Source organism: Palaemon carinicauda, chromosome 5 (genome assembly GCF_036898095.1).
Source record: "Palaemon carinicauda isolate YSFRI2023 chromosome 5, ASM3689809v2, whole genome shotgun sequence".
NCBI lineage: Eukaryota > Metazoa > Arthropoda > Malacostraca > Decapoda > Palaemonidae > Palaemon > Palaemon carinicauda.
The window spans coordinates 103,997,588-104,022,739 of record NC_090729.1 but is presented as its reverse complement, the minus strand read 5'-3'; the positions used below and the strand labels follow the sequence as shown (position 1 = coordinate 104,022,739).

The 25,152-nt window shown below is 38.4% G+C and overlaps 1 protein-coding gene across 1 annotated transcript in view; it reads right to left on the bottom strand.

Annotated features, from left to right (window-relative positions):
* Nucleotides 1-25,152, bottom strand: part of LOC137641382 (RING finger protein 17-like) — a 1,982,860-nt gene that overhangs the window by 1,696,399 nt on the left and 261,309 nt on the right. The window contains exon 5 of the mRNA XM_068373901.1: nucleotides 11,758-11,843. Within this exon, the coding sequence (XP_068230002.1) occupies nucleotides 11,758-11,843 (86 nt within the window). The remainder of the gene's footprint in view (nucleotides 1-11,757; nucleotides 11,844-25,152) is intronic.

Genomic DNA, 25,152 nt, shown 5'->3' with positions numbered 1-25,152 from the left:
ACGTTTGATGGTATTCACGTTTTATTGATGTGGTTACTGTTAATATAGCTGACATTATTAATAGGTTCCGTTAGTGTATGAGTCATTATTTTGGGATCGCTTTATGCCGACACCCGTAGCTCCGTTCTCTTCGGAACGTTCACCGCCTTGAGTTATACTCCGCTATAATGGATACTCATTGGGTTGGGAACTAGTCAAAAATATGGAGTGCAACGGTGAAACCCGGCACTCAGACTCCGGCTTTGGCCTTATGCACGCGAACCTTTTTTTTCATGATTAATCACCCCCTTGAGTTATACTCCGCTATAATGGATACTCATTGGGTTGGGAACTAGTCGGATAATTGGAGTGCAACGGTGAAATCCGGCACTCCGACTCCGGCTTCGGCCTTATGCACACGAACCCTTTTTCATGAATAATCACAATTTCATTATTACGGTCCTTTTCATCGAATCTCCGGCTTAACCGGATATCACAGACGTTCAGCATTGAGGTTAATATTATCTAACCGCTGATGTTCACGTTTTCACTATGACGGACCTATGTCACCGGATCTCTGGTGGCAACAGAGATCACTCAGACGTTCAGAACCGGGGTTAACATTATTTTACCGATGAGGTTTATAGTTACATGTTACGTGGTTACTGGATTTTAGTATATTAATTTGTAGCTCTAGCTAACAATTTTGAAAATCATATTAGTCACACATAATTAATGTTATTTAGTTCTATTGATTCATCTGTTCACTGACCAGAGCCTCAAAGAACAGTAAATGGCCTCTCATGGCATGGTTGGTTTCGACCTGGCTTTTCATTAGAAGGGGCTAGCGTTCGATCCCAAGTACTGAGTAGAAATTTATTTCTATTTGAACACGATGTTGTATGGATATTTATCCATATATATACATATTTATAATTAAATATATGCATAAATATAGAAATATGTATTATATACATGTAAAAATATATACATAAACATATATATTTTTATTTATAGATAATTTTGTTGATCCCAGCCTGTGAATAGGATCACTAACCAGAGTTTCAAGGAACATCCAGACTTATGTCTCCTTTCTTTTACAGAAGGTCCGCCTACATGGTATGGTTCCCGGAGTCATGCACGCTCTGCTACGAGCTGTCCTCCCTACTCCTGAACGGTGATGTAAGTTGGTTCTAATTTGTTTCTTTTTGGTATCCTTTGGCGATGATTTAATTTGTTCTGGATTTATGTATACATTGCTTATTGAGGAGAACGGTCTTCTCCTTCATCACTAACCCACTCACTTCTTTCAGGATGATGATGAATCTCTCCGGGCTGCAAGAGCGGCTCTCCGCCCTTTGGTATCAAGATTTGGAAGGAATGCTCCATCTGGCGGACCCTATCTCCTCGGCGTGTCCTCTCTACGATTGGACGTCGACCCCATGGACGGGCAGGTAGGTGGTGATGAGTTTTGAGCCTTCAGCTTTGCCATTATCTGCGTCACCGGCCTAGGACCCTCAAAGGATCCTGATGTTCATATTACCTTGCATAAAACCGTGACTGCTAAAAGACGAAGTCCGATAAGTCCAGGGCTTCGACAGCGGGTCGTGCTCAGGATCCCTCCTTCCCCGCCGACCTGATCAGAGATAGGGTTAAAGAGCAGATACAACACATCCTAGGGCAAGCCAAGGAGCTATGACGGAGCTCCAAGATATGGTGGCGAATCTGATCCGTTCAGGAACTCAGATGTCTCCCCCTACAGCCCCAGACGCATCAAAGTAACCTCCTTCGATAAAAACAACACATAGAAATTTGCCTTACATGTCCCATATATAGATGGTACCATAACTCTGGATGGCATAGACGTCCGCCCTCTGGAGGTCCTAGAATTTACTCTCAGGGACTAGAATTCCCATTCAACGGATTCGTTCGATTGAAAGAGCATGCCTTGGTTAGGTTAGACAAGGTACCGAAGGTAACGGTAATATTTCCTAAAGAGCAGGCCCAATCTGTCTGGGCCAGGATGTTGTCGGTCTGGGGGTACGCTAATTCCAAGATCACCCCACACAATGGGGCCTACGCCATATCTACAACTGCTCTCATTATTACCTTGCCTATTTGTAAGGGCCTTGGGGCATGTGATGCCCTTCTTACAATCTCCAATGTTGAACGGAAATCCATTGAGTGTGGTCAGGAAGTTCCTATGATTGGCCTTGATTTTAGTGCTGCCTCTGACCGTGTTAATCATGAGGCCCTTGTTTTCACACTCAAACAGTTGGGAGTGGGTGAGTCGTTTATTAGCATTAATAATGATTTTTAAGTAATAGACCTCAAAGAGTTGTTGTTGATGGGCAACATAGTGAGTATAGGAATGTGATATCTGGTGTTCCACAGGGTAGTGTTCTTGGCCTATTACTTTTCATACTATATACACAAGATATGTGGTTTGGCCTAGAAAACAAGCTTGTTGCATATGCAGATGATGCTACTCTCTTTGCATCGATTCCATCTCCTGAATGTAGATCTGGGGTGGCTGAATCCCTTAATTGAGATCTAGCTAAAATTAGTGCATGGTGCAAATTATGGGGTATGAAGTTGAATCCTAACAAAACTCAAAGTACCATTGTAAGTAGGTCAAGGACAGTGGCTCCTCAACATCCGTATTGATAATGTTTCTTTAACTTTGTATGACTCTTAAAATAATAGGTGTAATCCTTTACAGCAAATTTACTTTGGAGAAAGACATTAGGTCTGTCTTCTTCAATTGGCATAAAATTGGCTTATTGAGAAAGTCTTTCAAGATTTTCCATGATCAATCTACTCTAAAGAAGTGTTTTAATTCTTTCAATTTACCTTGTTTCGAGTATTGTTCTCCTGTCTGGTCTTCAGCTGCTGATTCTCATCTTAATTTATTGAACAGAAACTTACGGTCTCAAATTTTTTATTCCTGATCTAGATATTAATCTGTGGCACCATCGTTCAATTAGTTCATTAAGCATGTTGCATAAGATTTTTCATAATGTAATTCTGACCACCCTTTACATTCAGATCTTCCTGGACAGTTCCATGCTGTTTGTAATACCAGGTAGGCAGTTAATTCTAATAGGCAGGCCTTTTCCATCATGAGGCTCAATACTACACAGTATTCTAGAAGTTTTATTCCAGCTGTGACCAAGTTGTGGAATAATCTTCCTAATCAGGTAGTTGAATCAGTAGAACTTCAAAAGTTCAAAGTTGCAGCAAATGTTTTTATGTTGAACAGGCTGACATAAGTCCTTTAATAGTTTGTATATGACATATGTTTTGATGTTATTGTTTTTAGAATAATTTATTGTTAATTTTTTCTCATCGTTTATTTATTTCCTTTCCTCACTGGGAAATTTTTCCCTGTGGGAACCATTGGCCTTATAGCATCTTGCTTTTCCAACTAGGGTTGTAGCTTGGCTAGTAATAATAATAATAATAATAATAATAATAATAATAATAATAATAATAATAAGGGTAATGTTGCCCTCAGGGACCTTGACTTGAGGGAGCTAAAGAACTCATTTGGGATTTTGGCAATGTCAGCAGTTCGAAATAACCACACGATAACAAAGGAAATGTGGGACCTTGTGGAAGAGAATCCTTTGGTTCAGTGCACAATGAGCAAGCGTCGATTCGCCTTGTTGGTGCGTGTGCTGCATTTCGACGATGCGACCACTAGAGCAGAAAGGGCTAAAGATCGCCTCGCTCTGATAAGGAAAGTGTGGGACCATGTTGTGGCAATTTGTTGCCGCCTCTATAGCCCCGGACCACATATAACTGTAGCTGAGCATCTTGTGGCTTTCCGAGGATGATGCCACTTCAAAATGTATGTTCCCAACAAACCTGCTAAGTATTTTCATTTTCATATCCTTTAATTCATACAATTGTTCGTTTGTGATATACACCTACACCGCCCACCCCCCCCCCTCCCCCCCCCCTCTCTCTCTCTCTCTCTCTCTCTCTCTCTCTCTCTCTCTCTCTCTCTCTCTTTCTCTCTCTTTCTCTCTCTCTCTCTCTCTCTCTCTCTCTCTCTCTCTCTCTCTCTCTCTCTCTCTTTTTTAATTCACCATTAAATGTTAATTTCTTTCGATATTATCAGAAATTCTTTGTATCATTACTCGATGATTCGATAATGGGAATAATAAGATTACTCAAATACACCGAAAGAAAATAATTTGGTTTGCCAGCGAGCATTCCCCATACATATGAATTCACAGGACATGTGATGTGAACTCGACAAAGAATGACATGCAAATTATGTAAGAAAGAAAATACTAGCTTAGCAAGCAAAATATTTTATTTTCATAATGTAAAAATACTAAGTCATTTGTTCCAACAATACCAAACCTTCCGTTATTTATGCAGATGACTCACTCTCAGGTGGGTGGAAGTCCTAATTCTGGCATGGACATTGACCCAGTTTTACCTAGTACAGTATATGACTGTGGTCTAGGGAAAACTTTGACACCTCGCTAAAATATACAAGTGAGCAATTAATTATCCTGAGTTATGTATGTCATATGAACACATCCCTAGTTTATATAGGAATAAACGCATTTCCCATTGCTTCCCTCAAAAGGAAACAACAGGGACATTGACAGTATATAAATTTAGGGCTATACTAGGCTAGACAAGGGAAGTGATAATTACCTGCAGAGATTGAAGCCAGCTTGCAGAGGAACCCATGGTGCTGTACCCCAAGGGATGGGGGGAGATAAAAAAGGAAAGCCTGACACACTCACATTCATCCCAGTCTTGACCGGGATAACTAATACCCTCAACCAACAGCTACTTGTCGAACAAGGAGCCAGAGGTATTTTTAAACCACCTGTTGAGCAGGCACTACAATACCAATAGTAAACATATTAAGTCTCCAGTGGGTCACGTCTTTCAAATAATGGGCTGTAACACAGAAAAGTTGCGTTTGAATGCCAGGGATGTACTGATGCCCCTGACATCGTGGGCTCTAGGTTGTCCAGCTGGAAGAGGATCAGGAACTAAAGCTCTTTCAATCACCTGGTGAATCCAGGATGAAATAGTGTTTTTAGTGATCCACCTATTTACCCTTCCAGAACTAACAAAAAGAGATGTTAGTCGGGCCATATTGCTGCAGTATATTAATGATATCAAAAACTCCTCACTGGGCATAGTAAAAATTGATCTGGGTCATTGGTTAAAGAAAGTAGACTCGCAATCTGAAAGGGCCCGAAACTAGAGTCCAATAACCCCGGATTTGGAGTCTTAGCAATGAAGTCAGGGACGAAGCTGATTGTCATTTCAAACCATACCCTTGAATAGGCGATGTCATACGAAAGGCCATTAAGTTTACCGACTCTCTTTGCCGAGGCTAAAGCAAGCAGGAACGCCTTCTTCAAAGTCAAGTTTCGGTCAGTTGCATAGCGTAATGGTTTGTAGGGAGGTCCTTTTAAGGACCTCAAAACACGAACAACGAACCACGTTCCAGGGAGGCCTGATCACTGACTGAGGGCAAGTAATCTCATAACTCTGTATGAGTAAACCAAGCTCCAACGAAGAGGAAATGTCCACTCCTTTCAGCAAGAAGCGAGGCTCACGGTTGAGCAATAGCCTTTCACTGCCAAGACTGAAAGGAGCTTTTCCGCACGAAAGTATACATGGAACTCCACTGTTACGGGGATAGAGGCAGCAAGGAGAGATATTCCTTCCATGACACCAACCAGAGGAGACTGTCTATTTTGCCCGATACACAGAGGCTCAGGGCTTACGCAAGTATGAAGACATTCTCTCAGCAACTTGTCATGAAAAGCCCTTTTGAGAGAGGAGATGCTGGATAGTCTCCACAAGTGAGGTAGAAGAGACTGCATGGTTCTGTGAGAGATGTTTACGCGTGGTTGTTTGAGTAGCTCTGGTCATGGAGGGAGTTCTCCCAGCAGATTTACTGGTAGTTGCAAGAGGTCCGGGAACCAATAAGCATGATGCCATAGGGTAGCAACAAGGGTCATCATTAGGTTTTTGGATGCTCTGGTCTTGTTGAGTAGTCGTCTTATCAGACCAAACAGGGGAAAGGCATACACGTCGATGTTGTCCCACCGTTATTGAAGTGCATCCTGCCATAAAGCCTGAGGGTCCAGGACTGGAGAACAGTACAGCGTAAACTTGCTGTTCATAGATGTTGTGAACAGGTCTAGCAGTCGGGGAACCCCACAAAGTCAGGACTTTGTTGGCTATCAGCGGATTCACAGACCATTCGGAGCCTACTTTCTTAGTCGCTCTTCACAGTTTGTCCGCGAGCACATTCCTCTTGCCTAGAATGAAGCGAGCTGATAGGGACACCAAATGTTTTTCTGACCATCAGAGGATCTTTACTGCAAGATGGCAAAGAGGCTGCGAAAAGGTACTGCCTTGACTGTTTATACAAGCCACTACTGTGGTGATGTCGCTCATCAACACCACAGTGACCTGCCAGAAACTGTTAGAACTGATGAGCTAGGTATGCTCCTCTCATCTCAAGAGAGATTTATGTGCAGGCACCTTTCTGACTAAGACCAGAGGATGGAGATCATATGATGCAGCAAGTGGGCCCCCCAACCCTTTTTTTGATGCATCTGTAAAGAACATCAACTCCAGAGGAGGGTCGAGAAGATCCTGACCTTTGTGAAGATTTTCGTCTGAAACCCACCAAGCAGGTCCGTCACTTGTTCCTGAGTAATTGGAACTCGAGTGGCAGGTGGATCTAAGTATTGGTTCCACATGGACTTCAACTGCCACTGCAGAGATCATATCCTGAGGCAGCTGTTTGGAACTAGACAGAGGAGAGGTTAAGTGACCTAACAGACTCAACCAACGAGAGGCCGGTATAGCTTCCCATCTGAGTAAGGGTGATGCCACTTTTCTCAGCCTGTGTACTTTTTCGTCTGATGGGACGACTTTCTGTTGGACGGTGTCTATTATCATTCTGAAGTATACCAGTCTCTGTGAAGGATACAATGATGATTTCTCGAGATTTATCAAGACCCATCATGGATCCTGAAAAAAAACTCGAAAAGCAAGTCTCCGTGACGAAGAAGGGTCGTCTCCGAGTCTGCCAGAATCAGCCAATCGTCCAGATATCTAAGGAGATGAATGCCCTCCCTGTGAGCCCAAGATGACTGGTAATGACCTAAGGTGATATCGCGAGACCGAAGCATAGAACCTTGAATTCGTATATTTTGTCCTCGTGTAGGAATCTGAGATACGTATTGAAGACGAATGGATTAGGAACTGGAAGTATGCATCCTTGAAATCCACAGTGCACACAAAGTCCCTTCGCCGAACAGCTTGAATGACCGTGTCTGCTGTCTCCATCCTGAACTTAAGTTTAACAAACTTGTTAAGGGGGAAAGATCGATGACTGGTCTTCAGCCTCCAGTCACCTTTTTCAAAAGAAAAATTAGATTGTAAAAGCCTGGAGACCAATCCACAACCTCTTGGAGAGCACCCTTCTCCAGCATGAGACCCATCCACAACCTCTTGGAGAGTGCCCTTCTCCAGCATGGTCTTGACTTAAGCTAGGAGAAAAAGCTCCTTTGCGGATCCCTTTGCACAGAAGATCAGGGGAGGGACAGATTGAATGAACAGGACGCGATACCCAATAGCGACCACTTGGATCGTCAAAGGATCTGCCCCGTGATACTGCCACCTCTGACAGAGGCATTGCAGGCATCCTCCTACAGGTGGTAGGTGGCGAGGATTGCCATTCCTAGTGGGAGTGACCGCCTCCGCCACTCCATTTCGCTCACTTCTTTCCTCTAAAGGACTTATTCCCTTTCTGGACTTTGGACTGAAATGGCCAGACACCTTAGTAGGTACTGAGGACCTAGAAGTTGAGGAATTAGAAGTAGCCTGTTGACCGTGTGAAGACTGGGATGGTCTTCCATAGGGCCTTGATGTCATGGTCCTATGGAGGAGAAAATCGTTAGATGATTTCCTCCATCGGTCAACAGCCCTCTCAATCTCCTCTGGAACGTAGAGAGAAAAATACTCAAGCTTGGAATTCCTCCAATGTGAACCTTCGGCACCTGTTTATAAATTTCCCAATGATGGTATCCCTTCTCTTGAGGATAGCATTCGCCCACAAGTTGACAACGTGGTGCGATAAGAACTCAAGAGTTCGGGTACCCGACAAAAGTTAAGACTCGAAAGACTTCCTTGTTGACTCCTTTGAAAGATCATGGGAGCACACCATGAAGCCCAAGGACCTCAACCATAGGTCGAGCCACAAGGCAGCCTGCATGGCGTACTTTACACCTCTCTATGTTGAGGAGCTCAACTGGCAAGAAGAATGCCCGCAGAGAGAAGAAGGCTTGAGTCGGGAGACCCTTAATTCAGATTCCACTGAAGGGTCGAGGGATATGATAGAATGAGGTTACCCCTCGACCTTGTAATACCTACTTTGTAGGACAAACGGAAGCGGCAAAGACCAAGAGGAGGAACCTGCCCTCAAGGAACTGTTAGTTTCGGCTATCTGGGCGATAACCTTCCTTTTGACGGTCATTAGGCCTTTAGACCAAGGCAAGGCTGCACTGGTTATCGAAGATCTCGTCGAGAACTATATCCTTCCCTTCCTGGATGGTAGTACCAGGAGTTGACAGCACACTGATGGCCCTCATGCGAGAGGCCCTGGCAAAAGTATGCTCTGACTCTAGTCTCTCTTGTTTCGAGTTTAAGCTTGGACTAGCTGCTCTAGGAAGATTTCCGTCATATGTATGCAATACCTCATCTACCTCCAGGCCCATGTCCAGAGCCTGGGGTAAGTCGGGGTCATCAACGGGATCGATTGATGGAGCCGCCACAACACCTTCTTTGTAGGCTACCTCTGCCAATCAAGCTTCCCTTGCCACAGAATTCTTAGGCTTGGATTTGGTATCTTTAGATTCCCTTTGCACAGAGAAGTGTTCCTCCAAGATGTTGGAAGGAGGAATTTGCGAGCAGTAGGAGCCGTAAGCTCTTCCTCAGGTGGAGGTAAGAAAAAAGAATCTGGTCCGAAGGCACTAACTCAATTACTTAAGGGTTGAAGGGGGTGAACAGAGATTTCCCTGGGAGAGCCAATGTCCCTACTTGTCCTAGATCGTCGTGCAGTGGAGTTACGCCTCTCATCCTCCTGTTCTGTCTCTTTGTCATGGTCTCCCTTGGTTTCACCAGAGTAAAGGGAAGGTTAGCCAGATAAGCATCAGGAGCCCGAAATCAAGGTGGAGATCTTTGTGCTTTATCCGACAATGGTTTCCTTCTAGGGTCAAGACTCCCAAGAGACAAGCTTGATCGCCCCTCAGAAGAGAGCAAACGAGAAGGAGATTTTAGGGTACAAGAACAAGAATGCGCTTTCCTCGCCCCTGAGGAAGAAAGATTGCACTTAGCCGCCTTCTTCCTGAGTCGTACAACCTTCTCCCATTGGGAGGCAGGTCACTTCCTCCACTCTACACAGGGCGAACCTTGTTCGCAAAGATGCCCTCTACATGAAGGACACAGAGTGCAGGTCGGTATCCCACGATGACAGGAAGGTACCGCATGCATCACCCTCGTGCCCTGTACAGGTCCGCACATACACGATCAGAAGAACCAAGCACACCTTAAAGGAAAATTAACGATTATAAAGTCCAATGACAGCCTTGGGAGGAGAGGAGACTTCCACTCTCTACCGAGCCAAAAGAAAAAGTGACGTAGATCAGAGCTGAGAGTATGTAGAGAGGTGGCTGGGTACCTCCAGCTTACCCGCTCCAGCGGTTAGGCAGGGTTGCCACCTCGCACTTCTAGTCTAATGGCTACCTTCCACCTCCGCCGAAAGATAATCCACAAATAACGGAAGGTTTGTTTGGGAACAAACAAGAATTACATTTATCTAATTCAGCCAAGAATATTCACTACTCAGGAGAACCACTCGATCATCACCCTGCAGAGATTAAGCTGAAAAGTTGAATTAAAAACAATTACATCGCTTAATTCATGAAGAAACCATTTGGAAGCTCAACCTAACCCGGGAACAGAAAAGGTGCCCCCCCCCCACGCAGAATACACTGCCGGCCGCCCATGAAAAGTGAGCGGCGATGACCTTGAGAAAGAGCAAGACTGAAGTCAAGCTCTGAGAAGGCCGCACTCCCTTTCCCCCGCAGATTCCACGAAAGAGGGGAAGGCGACAACAACAGATGAACGGAGGAGTATCCAAATGATGAAGATTCCCTGGCAGCGGAGGGCTATCCGCCATCAGGATGACCATGTCCAAGGGTGAAAGATCGAGAAGGATGGTTCTTTGCCCTTGAGAACTTGCCGTACTGCACTATCACACAAACAGCAACAAACACTGCAAGGAAAGCTACAACATAAGAAAAACATTATGAAGGTTTTCATATATATAAAAGAAAAAACATAGGTTTAAAAGACAAAGATTAATGGCAGTCCAAAATAGGAAAGGAGGAAAAGTGGCAACAACCGCCCACCCTTCGAACCAAAAGCAAATTGAGGCACAGTTACAGGTGTGCGAGTGACCCCCTCAGAGCCGCTAACTAGCAGGACAGGTAGTTATCCCTTGATAAATTTTAATGGCTCGTCCTTTCAGCTTCGCCCAAAGTAGGCTTGTATTCGAGTTACGGAACAAATATACATTAAGAAAAGTTTTAATACCTGCAAACTTCATATATGTCTGGTAACGTCCTATTTCTGGAGAAGCCGTGGAATATAAGTGGGCAAAACGAGTTATTTCCTTTCAATAGGCTATCAATGTCAGTATTCCCAAAATCGATATATCAAGCAACGATACAAAGTACTTCATGGGTCTGTATTGGTATGGTTATGTGATCTACAGTGTAAATTTGACTCCACATCTAGGATGATATCTAATAAAAGTACACTAATAGGCGTAGGAGATGATGAATAGGAAAAATATTTTTTTGAAGTAATATATTTTCTTTTACATTATAGAAATGAAATACCATTCTGGGTAGGTTAGGATTTTTTCCTTGAAAGAAAAACAAAGAATGGTTTTACATATTTCGCAAATCATTCTTTGTTTAGTTCATTTCAAAGTGTACACATCTGATGAAGACATATATAGGGCGCAATGCGAGTGGCATATTGAGTGATTTCCTATTGATTCGTTACCATGTAATCTTATTATTCCCATCATCAAAGCACTGAGTAACGATACCAAGTATTTCAGCGGTCTGCATCAGTTTTTTAGAGTAATGTACATCTGATGTCATTTTCTATATATATATATATATATATATATATATATATATATATATATATATATATATATATATATATATATATATATATATAAAGAGAGAGAGAGAGAGAGAGAGAGAGAGAGAGAGAGAGAGAGAGAGAGAGAGAGAGAGAGAGAGAGAGAGAGAGAGAGAGAGAGAGAGAGAGAGAGACAGACAGAGAGAGAGAGAGAGAGACAGAGAGAGAGAGAGAGAGACAGAGAGAATCAATGATCTCCCAAATAAGGCAATTAAATTGTTGGAACTTCAGAAATTCAAACTTACGGTAAATGTTTTTATGTTGCACAGGCTTACAAAAGTCTCTTCAAAATTCATAATTATGACAAGACATATTTACCTTAAAATATTTTATATAAAATACTAATTATTCATTACTTCTCATGTAATCTATTAATTTATCTATTACTTTTCCTGTTTCCCCTGGTGCCTTGGGCTTATAGCATTCTGCTTTTCCAACTATGATTGTAACTTAGCTAATAATATTAAATAATAATAATAACAATAATGAACGTACCTTATTAAAACAGGACAGGCACACTGCAATCCAGCACTGTCTGCACTGGACAGTTGCTTTGGCCTGTAGACACTCATCACATGGATCTGCAATATAAATTGAAAATACCTTCTCATAGTATAAGTGAAAGAACTGCTGCAAAGTAAAAGTCCAAAGAAAGGTGGCTACTTCAGACGTTCATTATTAAAAGGCTCAGTGTTTTACCGCCCACATATCAAATGTTTATGTTTAAATGGAAGCAAATATGAAAATTTTTACCCAATTAGTGCTATAAGTCCCCATATGCACTGGGACAATAATTTGACCTTTCTATTTTTTTTATCTACAATAGCATTTCCTCCAATTTTGAAAAAAAGGGACTTCTATTTACTCCTCCCAGCCTGACGAGGAATTCAGCCAAGTTTGGTTGGTACTGCTAGGGTGTCACAGCCCACCGTCTACCGTTATCCACCACAAATGCTGCTACCTCAGCGATCATCAAGGCAACCGGAGGAAGCAGCAGGGCCTATCGGAACAGCATCACAATCGCTCACCATTCATTCTTATTTGTAACACTCTCTTTTCCCTCTTTTACATTTATAATATCACTTAGAGCTTTCTTCACTCTATCCATTCACTTACACCTTGGCCTTCCTCTTGTACTTCTCCCATCAATTCTTGCATTCATGATCTCCAGCAGATGGCCATTTTCAATCCTCTCTACATGGCAAAACCACCTAAACAAATTGATACCCTCTCTCACTGCTATTTCTTACACCCATTCTCACCCTCACAACTTCATTCCTAACCTTACCTAATCGATATATACTAGCCATACTACTCAGACACTTCATCTCGAACACATTCACTTTGTCTCTATGTCACTTTCATCACCCACAACTCCGATCCATACATCACAATTGGTACTATCACTTTCTCATATCGAACTCACTCTACTTTCATTCCTAATCCTCTATTCTTTACCAATCACTTCACTGCTGCTAACACTTTACATCCTTCAAAACTCTCTGATATACATTTGCTTCCTCTCCATCTATTGCAGCTATAACACACCCCAAGTACTTTATCTACTTCAAGTCAGTCTCCATTCAACATGACATTCAACCTCGCACCACCATCCCTTCTCGTGCATCTCATAACCTTACTCTTACATACGATAACTCAACTTCTTTCTCTCATACACCCTCCTAAACACTGTCACTAATCGACTCAGGTTCTCCTCCAAGTCTGCAACCAATACAGTATCATCCGCACACAACAACTGATTTACCTCCCACTCGTCTATCACTTTCAATCCTCAACCATGCACTAGAGCATTCATCTCTCTCATAACTCCATCAACAAACAAATTGAACAACCGTAACAACATCACACATCCCTGTCTCAGCCCCACTCTCACTGGAAACAACTCACTCCATTTATTATCCTAACAAATGCTTTCTGTCTATGTATAAACTCTTACTGCTTGCAACAACCTTCCACCAATTCTACATAACCATGTCGCATTCCACATCGCTTCCCTATCAACTCTGATATGATTTCCCCAGATCCATAAATATAACACACACTTCTTTTCCTTTTCCTAAATATTTCTTGCATATCTGCCCAACTGTCAAAATCTATTCTATTCATCCCCTACCTCTTCTAAAACCACCCTGCACTTCTAAGATTGCATCCTTTATTTCTCTCCACCTTTCTAGGCGGAAGGTTGAGACTCCATGGGGTCTGGGCTAGTGGTAGTTATGAAGCTCTTGCAGGATTTCAACCTGGTAAACAGAGTGGGTGCCTTTCATCAATCTTGTTTAAATTTTTGGATCTTTGAATGGGCTGTTCGGTAGAAGTTCAGTGGTGCAATGCCTGCCAATCTATAAAGTACTGGAAGGGGTGTTGGTCTTAAGGAACCAGTAATTATGAGACATATTTAATGGAGTTACGCACCAACTTTACGGCAATGACATGACTTTTACCTGACTGGTGAACAATATTCAGCAGAGGAGTAGTTTTGTGCCAGAGCCATTTATTACATTGATTGAGAATTTGTTCACTTTGAATTGGAAAGTTTTCTAAGGATGTTATTTCTGGTAGCTACATTCTCCTTTACCTTCCTTACATGCTCCCTAAAAGATAGTATCAAGTGTAATATAACACTTAAATAGACAGGGAAGCTAACATACAGTTTTTACCATTCCATGATATGTTCAACTCCCTTTTTGCCCAATAATTTTTAAGTTGGAAAGCACATACCTGGGTTTTGTCTGGGTTGACATTTAGGAAGCTTTACTTGTAGTATTAATTAAGATTTTTCAAAGCATTAGATAATTTGCCCACAATGGTAATAAATGAATCTGATTTGATGGCAAAGCGCAGATTATCTGGATATACCGTATAATTCTATTTGATCTCTAAACTGTTTGATCATTGGTATAAATGTTGAAAAGCATGGGGACCAACACAAGACCCCTGTGGGAGGCCATTTTTCTGTTTCCATTACCTGTTTTTCCTTCTGTCCATTCCAACAAAGAAAAGTCTGTTACTTAGTGGTGACTGGATTATACGCACAATGCTTGAATTCAAATAACTTAGGCAAATTTCAAAACCAGCAACTTTAGTGGCATAGGCTGCTGTTAGGTCAGCCAATACTGCCCGTGTGATTTTCCCAGGCTCAAAGCCATCCTCAATATATTGAGTAAAGCTATATACCTGGAAGCAGCAGGATCTTCCTGTCATGAAGCCAGCCTGGTCTGGTGTTGGCTGCTTTAACTGTGGGAGCTATACAGGCCATCATTATCCATTTGTACAGTTTATATAGGATGCAGAGGAGACTGGCCCATAGCAGAGCTTTGAATCATCACCAGTTTTTAGTAAGGCCTCAACTTTAGCTCTTCTCCATAGTTTTGGCATCTGGAATGTTGTTGCATAGTTGCTAAAAAGTGCTAATACCCATGATTTAGTCCTGCTGCCAAAGAAGAAAGTTTTTGAGATTAAAAAAAAATACTTATAAAAGTATTTAATAGTATAATAGGATACCAGAAAGAAAATTATTAAAACATCAGGTAATTCTCTCTTCTCAAGACTCTTAAATCGGCTAAACGCATCAGGCTGTGCTCCAACTTGTTTGGGGCATGTTTCCTAGTGCCTTTCTAGCTGATTAATAACATTATTTTTCTCCACCTTCTTAAACCCAGCTTTGTGTGACAGCCTCACAATTCCCTTGTGAATGATGGCGAAAGAATTTTTCTAGTTGTGGCTAGAATTAGACCAAATTTTCTAAATACACCCTTCAATATTCTCTACATAGAGTATTCACAAGAGGCATCAGCTTCACATCTCTTTCAGCATTGGATAGAAGTGGAAAAGTAATAAGAAACCCAGCAGCCTTTTGCATAGAAGCTATTTTTCTTGGGGAATATCTTTCAGAGGTTGCCTTTTCTCTCATAGTAAAGCCTTTCTGGGTGCTGTGCATTGACTTCTAGAATAGATGTTGTTAACCCAACTGGTGCTGCGCCTAGATTTTATGGATGCATTATGAGCTGTCAAAGGACATATTATTGACGCTTTATTTTCAAATTTTATGAAATTTTCTCTTGTACTTCTTGGAGTTAGCTGACAAAGACATATTTTCTAATCTATCAACTTATGGCTGGAGGAAAGAGTTGCTTGATAATACACTGCTTTACATAAAGGGGAAAAGGTAACCTCAACTTCAGCAGGTAGAAAGAGCAATTTATTTATTTTTTGTTCCTAAAGTGTGTTAGTAGTGTGCCTTTCAGTTCAGATACATTTCATCATTCTTTTCTGGTTTTATCTATCAGAATGACCATTTAAGATGATGATAATGATTCTGCATTATCTGCTAATGACTGCCATTGATAATGAGTGATTGTGACATATGGAATGATAATGTACAAATGCAATCGGGAACATTTATGGCTACAAGTAAATCTGCTTGACACATTTCAATCATGACATTGGACAAGAATATCGTCAAGTATTCTATGGGGAGAAAATTTCTATTTTGTATGTTTTCGGCCCTATGTCTCTGTAAAACGATAAAATTTATTCCAAAACTAGAGTGAATCTGCATGAACACTTTAGTTTTGGAATTAATTATAGCTTTTACACACACGTAGGGCCAGAAAACAGCAAACAAATTCACACCGCATAAATACCTAACCTTATTCTTGACCGATGTCATAATTGACCAATTTATTAATGAAAAAAACTTTGTAAATAGCAACAAAAGTTTTGCAAGAGAAGATAAAGGACTGTCACATATATACACACTGCAAATGAACGTTCATTTGGATTGACTGAAGGTAAAACATCTTTGGTCTTGGTCAAACATTGTTCAACAATTACTATTTTTACTTTGGAATTGGTTGTACTTTCAAGTATTGTACCAATTATTTCCTCTTAGATTTTTATTTTGGTTGTTCAAGATCAACAATCTCTAGTTCTGATATATTTTTCATATCCTTGGTGGTATCACAGAGGCAATTAAAACCTATTTTTTACATCAATCTGAGCTTCGTTTAGATTGATTACTAAAGGTAGTAATTATTTGCTTTTTCCATTATTCTATTGTATTACATGGATTTAGAGGATGGTTTAGCATTACGAAATGAGAACCATTACGGATTATTTCTATCTAAAAGCATAAAGGCTTAGATAAGAGTAATTGAAATATGGGAAATAAATATGGGATGGTTGAGGTCATACAATACTCTTTCCCGTTGCAAGACTTTAACCCACGAAGGACGACCCGTCCATTTAATGGATGCATTAATTGCTACCAACTAGCGACCGTCTATATTGTGGATGCATTTTTTTCATCCTTTCTTCCCCCTACATATGACTTTAGCTCCGCCTTCTATTGACGTCACAGGCTACTTTAACCAATCAGTGATCATTTACAAAGCAAAGTTGCCAGAAATCTTATACTTTGAGGTTATAGGAGTGTACTAAGCATGCGCCGTTGGCGGTGGGGGTAGGTGCCATTTGGCTTATCGATCGAGATTTTGTTATCTGTTGGCAGGATAAAAGATAACTTTTTTATGCAAAATTAAGAGTTAATTTGTTTTATAATGGCTAATATGGAATATCATTATGATTCAGAAACAAGTGCTGATGATTTGGACAGCCATAGTGAGCATGATAGTGATGATTATATGACTGATAGCGATGTTTATGACGACGATCTTGACATTGAACCTGTTGCCTCATCCTGGGCACATGTTTATCCGCCTGAAGGTATTGACTGTGGGAGTGATTTGGTTTTTACCCAAAGAAATGTAGGTCCTTTAGGGATTCCTAACCGTAATTCACAGCCTATTGAATACTTTTCTTTATTTATAACTGATGATATTATAGATATTCTTGTTCGTGAGACTAACATATATGCCAATAGATTTTTAGCTAGTAAGGAAGAGTGGATAAGAGAACATCCACGAAGCAAATACAGAATCTGGAAACCAGTAACTCATGAAAGAATGAAAAAGTTTTTAGCTCTTAGTTTACTCATGGGATTGATAAAAGTGCAGGATATAAAAGATTTTTGGAGTACGTTTCGTTCAACTAGAATTCCTTTTTTTGGAGAAACCATGCCACGCGATGAATATCTTCTAATTAGTCGATTTCTTCATTTGAATGATAATACCTTGAATAAGCCCAGAGGTGACCCACAGTATGACCCATGGTTTCGAGTGCGCCCTCTTTTAGATTCCTGCAATAAGTTATTCAAGGATCATTACAATCTTCAGCAGACAATCTCCCTTGATGAAAGTATGATTGGTATGCGTAATAGGTGTGCATTTATACAATATATGCCCAATAAACGGCACTGTAGGTATGGGATAAAAAAGTTTGAACTTTGTGAAGCTTCCACTGGATATGTTTATCATATAGATTTGTATTCAGGGCGTGATTTTTATGCTACTGGAAGTCAGCAAGGCTTTACTCATACAGTAGTAATGAATATAATGGAGAAAAGCAAGGTTCTGAATAAAGGTTATCACCTGATTACTGACAACTTTTATACAAAGATTCCTCTAGCAGAAGCCCTACTAATACAAAAGACATCCCTCACAGGAACAATAAAGATCAATTCTAAATTTTTGCCTCAAATTTTGGTCAAGCAGAAGCTCAGCACAGGTGAAACTGTCTATGTAAGAAAAGGAAAGTTGCTTACTTGTGGTTTCAAAGAGAAAGCAACTCGCAAGCCAGTTTACCTTTTGACAACATATGCTCATGCTGAAAATGTCACATTGCAGACAAGACATGGAGAAAAAATCAAGCCTAAAGTCATAAATGACTATAATGTTGGTATGGGAGGTGTTGACCTGTCAGACAAAAAACTTTATCATTATGCTGCACAAAGGTCAACCAGGAGATACTGGAAGAAAATTTATAGTAATCTTATAGATGTATCAGTTCTAAATGCTTATATTATCTATCAGCAAAATACTGATAGGCCATTCAAGAGAGATGATTTTCTTCGTGACATTATTGAATGTCTGTCAATCCCGGATGCTGCATCTTACCCTCTCATTCCACAGTCGCCTGGTAGCCGACTTTCTAATTCACCAGGTCGTAATCCTATTCCTGTCAGTTCACCTGGTTCAAGCCATGTATATGCTAGGTTAGATGGTTGCAAGCAAAGATTATGTGCAGTTTGTCCCAAGCGCTCGAAGCACTGGTGTCCTGGATGCAATGCTGGCATTCATGAGCAATGCTGGCCAAAGCTGCAACATTACTTCAGGGTGAAAGGTCGTCCTAAGAGGAAACATGAGGACAATGATGAACATGAAGACTGTCAGTAAATTCAAGTCAATAATTGTTACTACTTTTGTGAACTCACTTGATAATTATGAATGTTGTAATATTTTTGTAAATCTGCGTTACCAAATGGTGAAAAAGTGTCACTTGATATGTTGATATATATTTTTTTTACCACGCTATCACTGAATAGAATAATCTTTTTTTTTTTTAGGAATTTTTCAAAATTACATTCTTTACAAAATTAGCTTTGTTATAACAAAAAGGAATAATAAGTTTTGTAATAATCCAGCTTCAAAGTGACTTTGATTTTTTTGCAACTGTGATTTCTAAAGATATTTTTTTTTATATCCAAAGTAATTAAATATGTATCAAACAATAAATGCCCTATTCAAAAAGCTCATCTTCTTGCGGTTTCAATGATACCAAATACTTATATATTAGAGTGAAAAATATATTATTTACAGATTTTTTTCCTTTTTTCTATAAATATCAATAAACTGTCGTCGTCTTTTGGCGGCGAGGCCCGTCGTCCTTCGTGGGTTAACAAGGAAAGGATATTCCATATTGATACCGAGTGACTTCAAGGAGGCATTCTCTCTATAATAATGAGCTTCTGGGGGGGATTTGGTTGTTTGGGAAAGAAATTATTTCAACCTTTTTTATTTCCTAATTAGAAAATTATCACTTATGAAAAGCAAGCACTTAGACATAACATACATTTTCAACTCTATTCAACCTTCATTTCTTTAAATCATATTATAAGAGTGGTCTTTTCGTTTATAGAAAAAAAAGGTGGAAGTTGATATTGAGTCTTCAACGAATAACTGAACGAAAACAAAAATTTCCTTTTCGTTGGACAGTGGTGTATATATAATGCAATTATAATAAAAGATTGTTGAGTAGTTTAACATATCTCCACAATCATACTATGATAAAATTTTTACAATGCAAATTCTTTTTCAATTAATACATTTACCAGGTTATCAGACCATGAATGTTATTCTAATTTCATAATATTTCAGCTTTAAGAAATAAATTATGTAAAATAAAATTATTCAAGCATAAACTAGAATTAGAACATTTGAATTCTAAATTTTACCATCATATTAGAAAATATTTTCTCATAACTAAAAGGCAGATTATAATCTTACTGTATCATGCATTTTATACCAAAAACTACAACATAATGTATGTAAAAGTATCTTTTAATACTTTTCATTGGTAACAGTTTGGTACAACATAATTTGCAGGTGTTTGCAATAAAGTTAATGTATATTCATTAGCTTTTTTCATTATTGTACCATTTTACTAATTTTCTTATTACTGTTACTGCAATTACCACACTGCATAGTATCATGTTTACAACAGCAAAAATCAGTATACAGTACAGTACGAGAGATAAAATGGAAAGAGAAGAGAAGTAGAGGTGGGGATACAAATGTTGCAGTGCACACCAATCACAAATCAGAACTAGGTGAAATTCCATGACAAAAACAAAATATCTAATAAAAAAAAATGGCAATCTCAATATAGACATGTGAATACTGTGAACGGAACTGTGAAATTAGAATCTATGAACATCAAAGGGGGACTGCACCGTAAGAAAAAAAAATGTTTTTACATATATCAATTATCTTATAACTATTATAAACAACACAAAATTATAAGTGTGTAGATAACAAAGAATGAAAAGTAGTCACGATATTATCGAAAGATAGTCATAGCCAAAGGCGATTACAAAAGCAGTTCAGAATGTTTGTGAATGTGTTATGTCAACTAACAATGATGCCAAATTGCAATTTGCAAACAAATTTAAGTGTACTCACCCTCAATTTCTTTCAACGTTTTCAAGCCTTTTTAAAAAAAAGTATTTTTTCTAATTGGAGAGCCTTTCCTCTAAGGTTAGTATCAATTTTTACCTTAAAAGCATTGAAGAGGTTATACAGGCTATGTTTTTATGTATCATTTATTCTATTTAATCATTTTTGTCTATTTACTAAAATTACATATTCTAAATTTTTATTAATTTTAATGTTTAAGTATATGCACATACAGTAAGGTCCCAAATTATAAGTGTTTGAACTGTGCGGTCGCTGGTTTTCAAAAATAAATTTTCTGTGTCTGCTAAGCTGTTCGAAGTCTGCAAGACAAGCACCACAAAACTTATAAAATCTTTTGTCTTTTCAAGTATATTGGTAGCCGTAGGTACAGTACCTGATAATAAATGTAACCAGACGATTACATTAAATTCTATTAACAAAATTTCATAATAAATAGCCTATTTGAGGAAAAATTCCATATTAACAATGACATCATTTAACTGAGAGTCCAGCTGACAAAATTTGAACAGTTGTGATTGCATTCTCGGCAGCCATCTTTCTCTAACCTATCGATAATTTTAATGATAGTGTTAATGATGGTATATAAAAACATTATCATTGTTAAGTACAAATTATATAAAAGCTTTAATTTTTCCCTGTGGGTGTTCAAGATTTTCACACAGGCTGGGTTCGTTTATCGGCAGTGACTAGCCTAACTTTCGGTAACAAGTTGGCAGTATTTTCTGTCATATTTTAAACAGTACAGATTTCCTTTACAAGGATTTGTTTTTGCTATAGAACACAGTACTGTATATAAACACACACACACACACACACACACACATATATATATATATATATATATATATATATATATATATATATATATATATATGAGAGAGAGAGAGAGAGAGAGAGAGAGAGAGAGAGAGAGAGAGAGAGAGAGAGAGAGAGAGAGAGATAATATATATATATATATATATATATATATATATATATATATATATATATATATATATATATATATATAATCTGTGCGTGTAATATATGAAATCTTTGTTTGTTTGCTAAGTCTCTATTGAGGCCCAATAATCAAGCACCACATAGCTAAAAACTATAAAATATCGTGCATCGGGAACATAAATGAAACTCCGCTTAACGTTATTAGACTCAACTCACAGTAAAAGTAAATAAATATGAGAGAACCATTTCAAATAAAACCATTGGAATTAATATGCTTATTGGAAAAAGAGATCAAGTAATAATTAGTAAATATGAAATACCCTTCGTTAGTTATTTGATCCGAAAATTGAGGTTGACAACGGACTAGGCAGGGTTGATCAGCTGATTTGAAGGTAATCAATGCATAAAATTATAATTCGCTATGTTTTTAATTAAAAATACGATATTAGAAAGGGAGTATTACATGCATTATTATTGAATACAGTAAAGTGAAACAAAAGGGAAAGAGAAGGCCGAAACAATATGACAAAGAGACGAGACAGGGGGGCGGGGTAGCCAAGTTCTTTCTCCTTGCACATTTTCTCCGCCACATACACGCTAATTCAAATAAATTAGCAAAATCAATGAATTTAGGAAATACCAGAAGAAGGAATGAAAAATAGGAATCGGAATACGTGGAATGAAGAATAAGAAAGAGGTTTAGAATGATTAATAAGATGAAAATGAAAAATGATCGCTAGAAAAAAAAATGAGTGAAATTGCGAAAAAAAAGCGATTCAAAAGAGTTGGAAAGATACGTTGTAGATGTGTGTGGGAGAGCAAATGTACGAACGGGATTTGGGAAGGAATTGGGAAAGGGATTGAGGATATAGTAATAAGAAGGGAAGGACAATAATAATGTGAAGGATATATCATACTAATATGCATATGTTATATCAATGAGGTAATTCTGTCAAAGTTAATGTTCATATCAGTGGGATAATATGGTGAATGTGAATATAGGTTGACGACGGACTACGCAGATTTGATACGCTGATTTCACTATAAACAAAAGCATGAGATTATAATTTGCTCTGTTTTTAATTATAAATACGATACTAAAATATGTATATTACGTGCATTATTATTGGATACAGATAAATGAAACGTCAGTTTAATCAAAAACTGGTTTATTTCAAATATAGCTGTAATTTTTTACCACTGTAAATATGGATACACACTGGACAGAGAGAGCAGTTGGATGTAGAGATAAGTATGGCGCGCAGCGCTCAAGTGTAATGGAGCGGGGACTATTTGAAATCATGGCACAGCTTGAATTTTATTGCAATTTTTATTCAATAGGTATTGCATTGTTCTTGGCTCTTCCAATGCTGTTGCCAACTATTAGAAATCAACCCCCCCCCCCCCCCCCGGCCAGCGAGAAAACGAAACCGCGACGACATCTGACTATTAAAAATTCATCAAGATTTAAATTACCCTTTCTCCAATCTTACATAATCTGTCACATCGAACGTTATAGCGGTAACTTGATTGTTCAATGACTAAAAGCCAGTCTAGTACTCTTTTTTTTATTTTATTTATTTATTTTTTTTTTTTTTTTTGCCAGATGGTTCCATAATTGAGTTGAGTACAAATTAATACGTAATCAAACTGACTTTTAAATGAAGGGAAAGTATTTTGGGTATGGAATGGACAAATTCTTCATAACAGTTTAGAATTATTTATGATCATACCGTCATTATCCGAAGTTTTCTATTGTTGATTAAACGCAAACAAAGTGACTCTCCGGTTTTGCTACGTATGTAAGAATTTATAAAGATACGGTATGTATAATATTTGTAATAACATTTACCAAAAGATCTTAATATCATTTGTTATCAATTCGATAATTTGTGTTTAATGCGTTCGTTTGTTCATTATGATCGACGATGGAGCAAACAGTAAACAAACGAAAGGATTTTGTTTTAGGCAGACGGCGTGTTTAGGAAAAACATTATATAAATAGCATTCATTTCAAAGTTCTAAAAAAAGTGAGCAAAACAACATTAGTAATATCAAAATCATTATACTATCAATACTTGATGAAATAGCTATTGCTCCAAAAAATAACCCAAAGACAGATGTGTAAATGCGTTCGTCTGTTCATAATGATCAGAGATAAAGGAGAAAAAAAACAATGGTTTCCGTTTTAGATGGTGTGCTTTTATGCGTGTTTAGGAAACGCATAATATAAAATCGTTATTTCATTAATTCTGGATTTCAAATGATACTATATAAGCTAGTCTATACAGTGATGGTTTTTCTATTCACAAGTAATCTTATACAACAGATATGACTTAATCATTAAAAATTTTCCAAATTTTAGATCTGATTATAAAGGGAAATATAACACAGTATTTACATCCATTCTGGTTGTCATTTTAAAATTTTTCAAATGATTAAAACTTTATTAGTCATTCATATGAACAAATTAATAGTAAAAGAAATACAGTATAGTACATAGAAAGTATTGAAAATGGGTGGTACAAACATTTGAATTAGTAAGTTTCCGTTTGCCAATGACCTAATGCAATTATTCCTGTTATATGCTTCGAAATATGGGATTTTCCATTTATGCATGCCCGTTGATAGACCAAATTCTAGCATAATTCACGGACCTACTGTATATTAATATATAAATATACATATGTGTATATATATATATATATATATATATATATATATATATATAAATAAATAAATATATATATATATATATAAATAAATAAATATATATATATATATATATATATATATATATATATATATATATTTGTGTATATATATATACATATATATATATACATATATATATATATAATATATATATATATATATATATATATATATATAATTATATATATATATATATATGTATATATATAAATATATATATATATATATATATATATATATATATATATATATTTATATATAATATATACGTATATGTAAATATATATAACGGATTTTGAGCGAAGCGAAAAATCTATTTTTGGGCGAGATAGCAATGTCGTCCTGATGGAAGGTTCCTTCAGTAGCTTCCTAAGGGTATATATGACTACAGTAGATATTCCCAGAGAATTAAACTAAAGGTTTCACAGAATTCTAACTTCTGGCGCGAGTACCCATAAGGTTTCCCTTTAGGATATCGTATAATAACAGGGGACATATGCTTGACACGGCACATGGCTATCTCCACCCCACATAGCGTTAACGCTTCGAGGGGGAAGTGTGGCAAGTTACGGGAGGAGCCGTTACTAAGTTCTCCTCCTTCGTTACTGTTACTGTACTCTGTGACGTCATAACCGCCGCCATGTTTGGCCACCATCTTGGTTGACGTCACCGTTGCGTGCCTTCCTCATTCCTTCAGGCGTTTAGGCCAGCCTCCATGATACAATAAGATTGGGAGGGGCCTGTCAAGGCCTGAATAGAGAAAAAGGGTGGGTCCATCAGGACGACATGTCTATCTCACCCAAAAATAGATTTTTCGCTTCGCCCAAAATCCGGTTTTTGGGCTCAACCCATGTCGTCCTGATGGAAGTGTACCAGAGAATTAATGTATCGTGGATTTTTCCCTTTTGTAGTGCCTTCGACTTCTAGACAATATTCCTTTGGTCTGATGACCATAGAGACCCGTGACATTTCCATTACATCACTACAGATAAGCATATACCATGTTACCGCTTCCTGCCCCCCCGGCAGGGAAGTCCTATTTGGACGTAAGGAACATCTTGAAGTTACTTGATAGAGGAACTCATCTAGTCTCGGAGATACCCGAGGGTCCCAGGGTCAG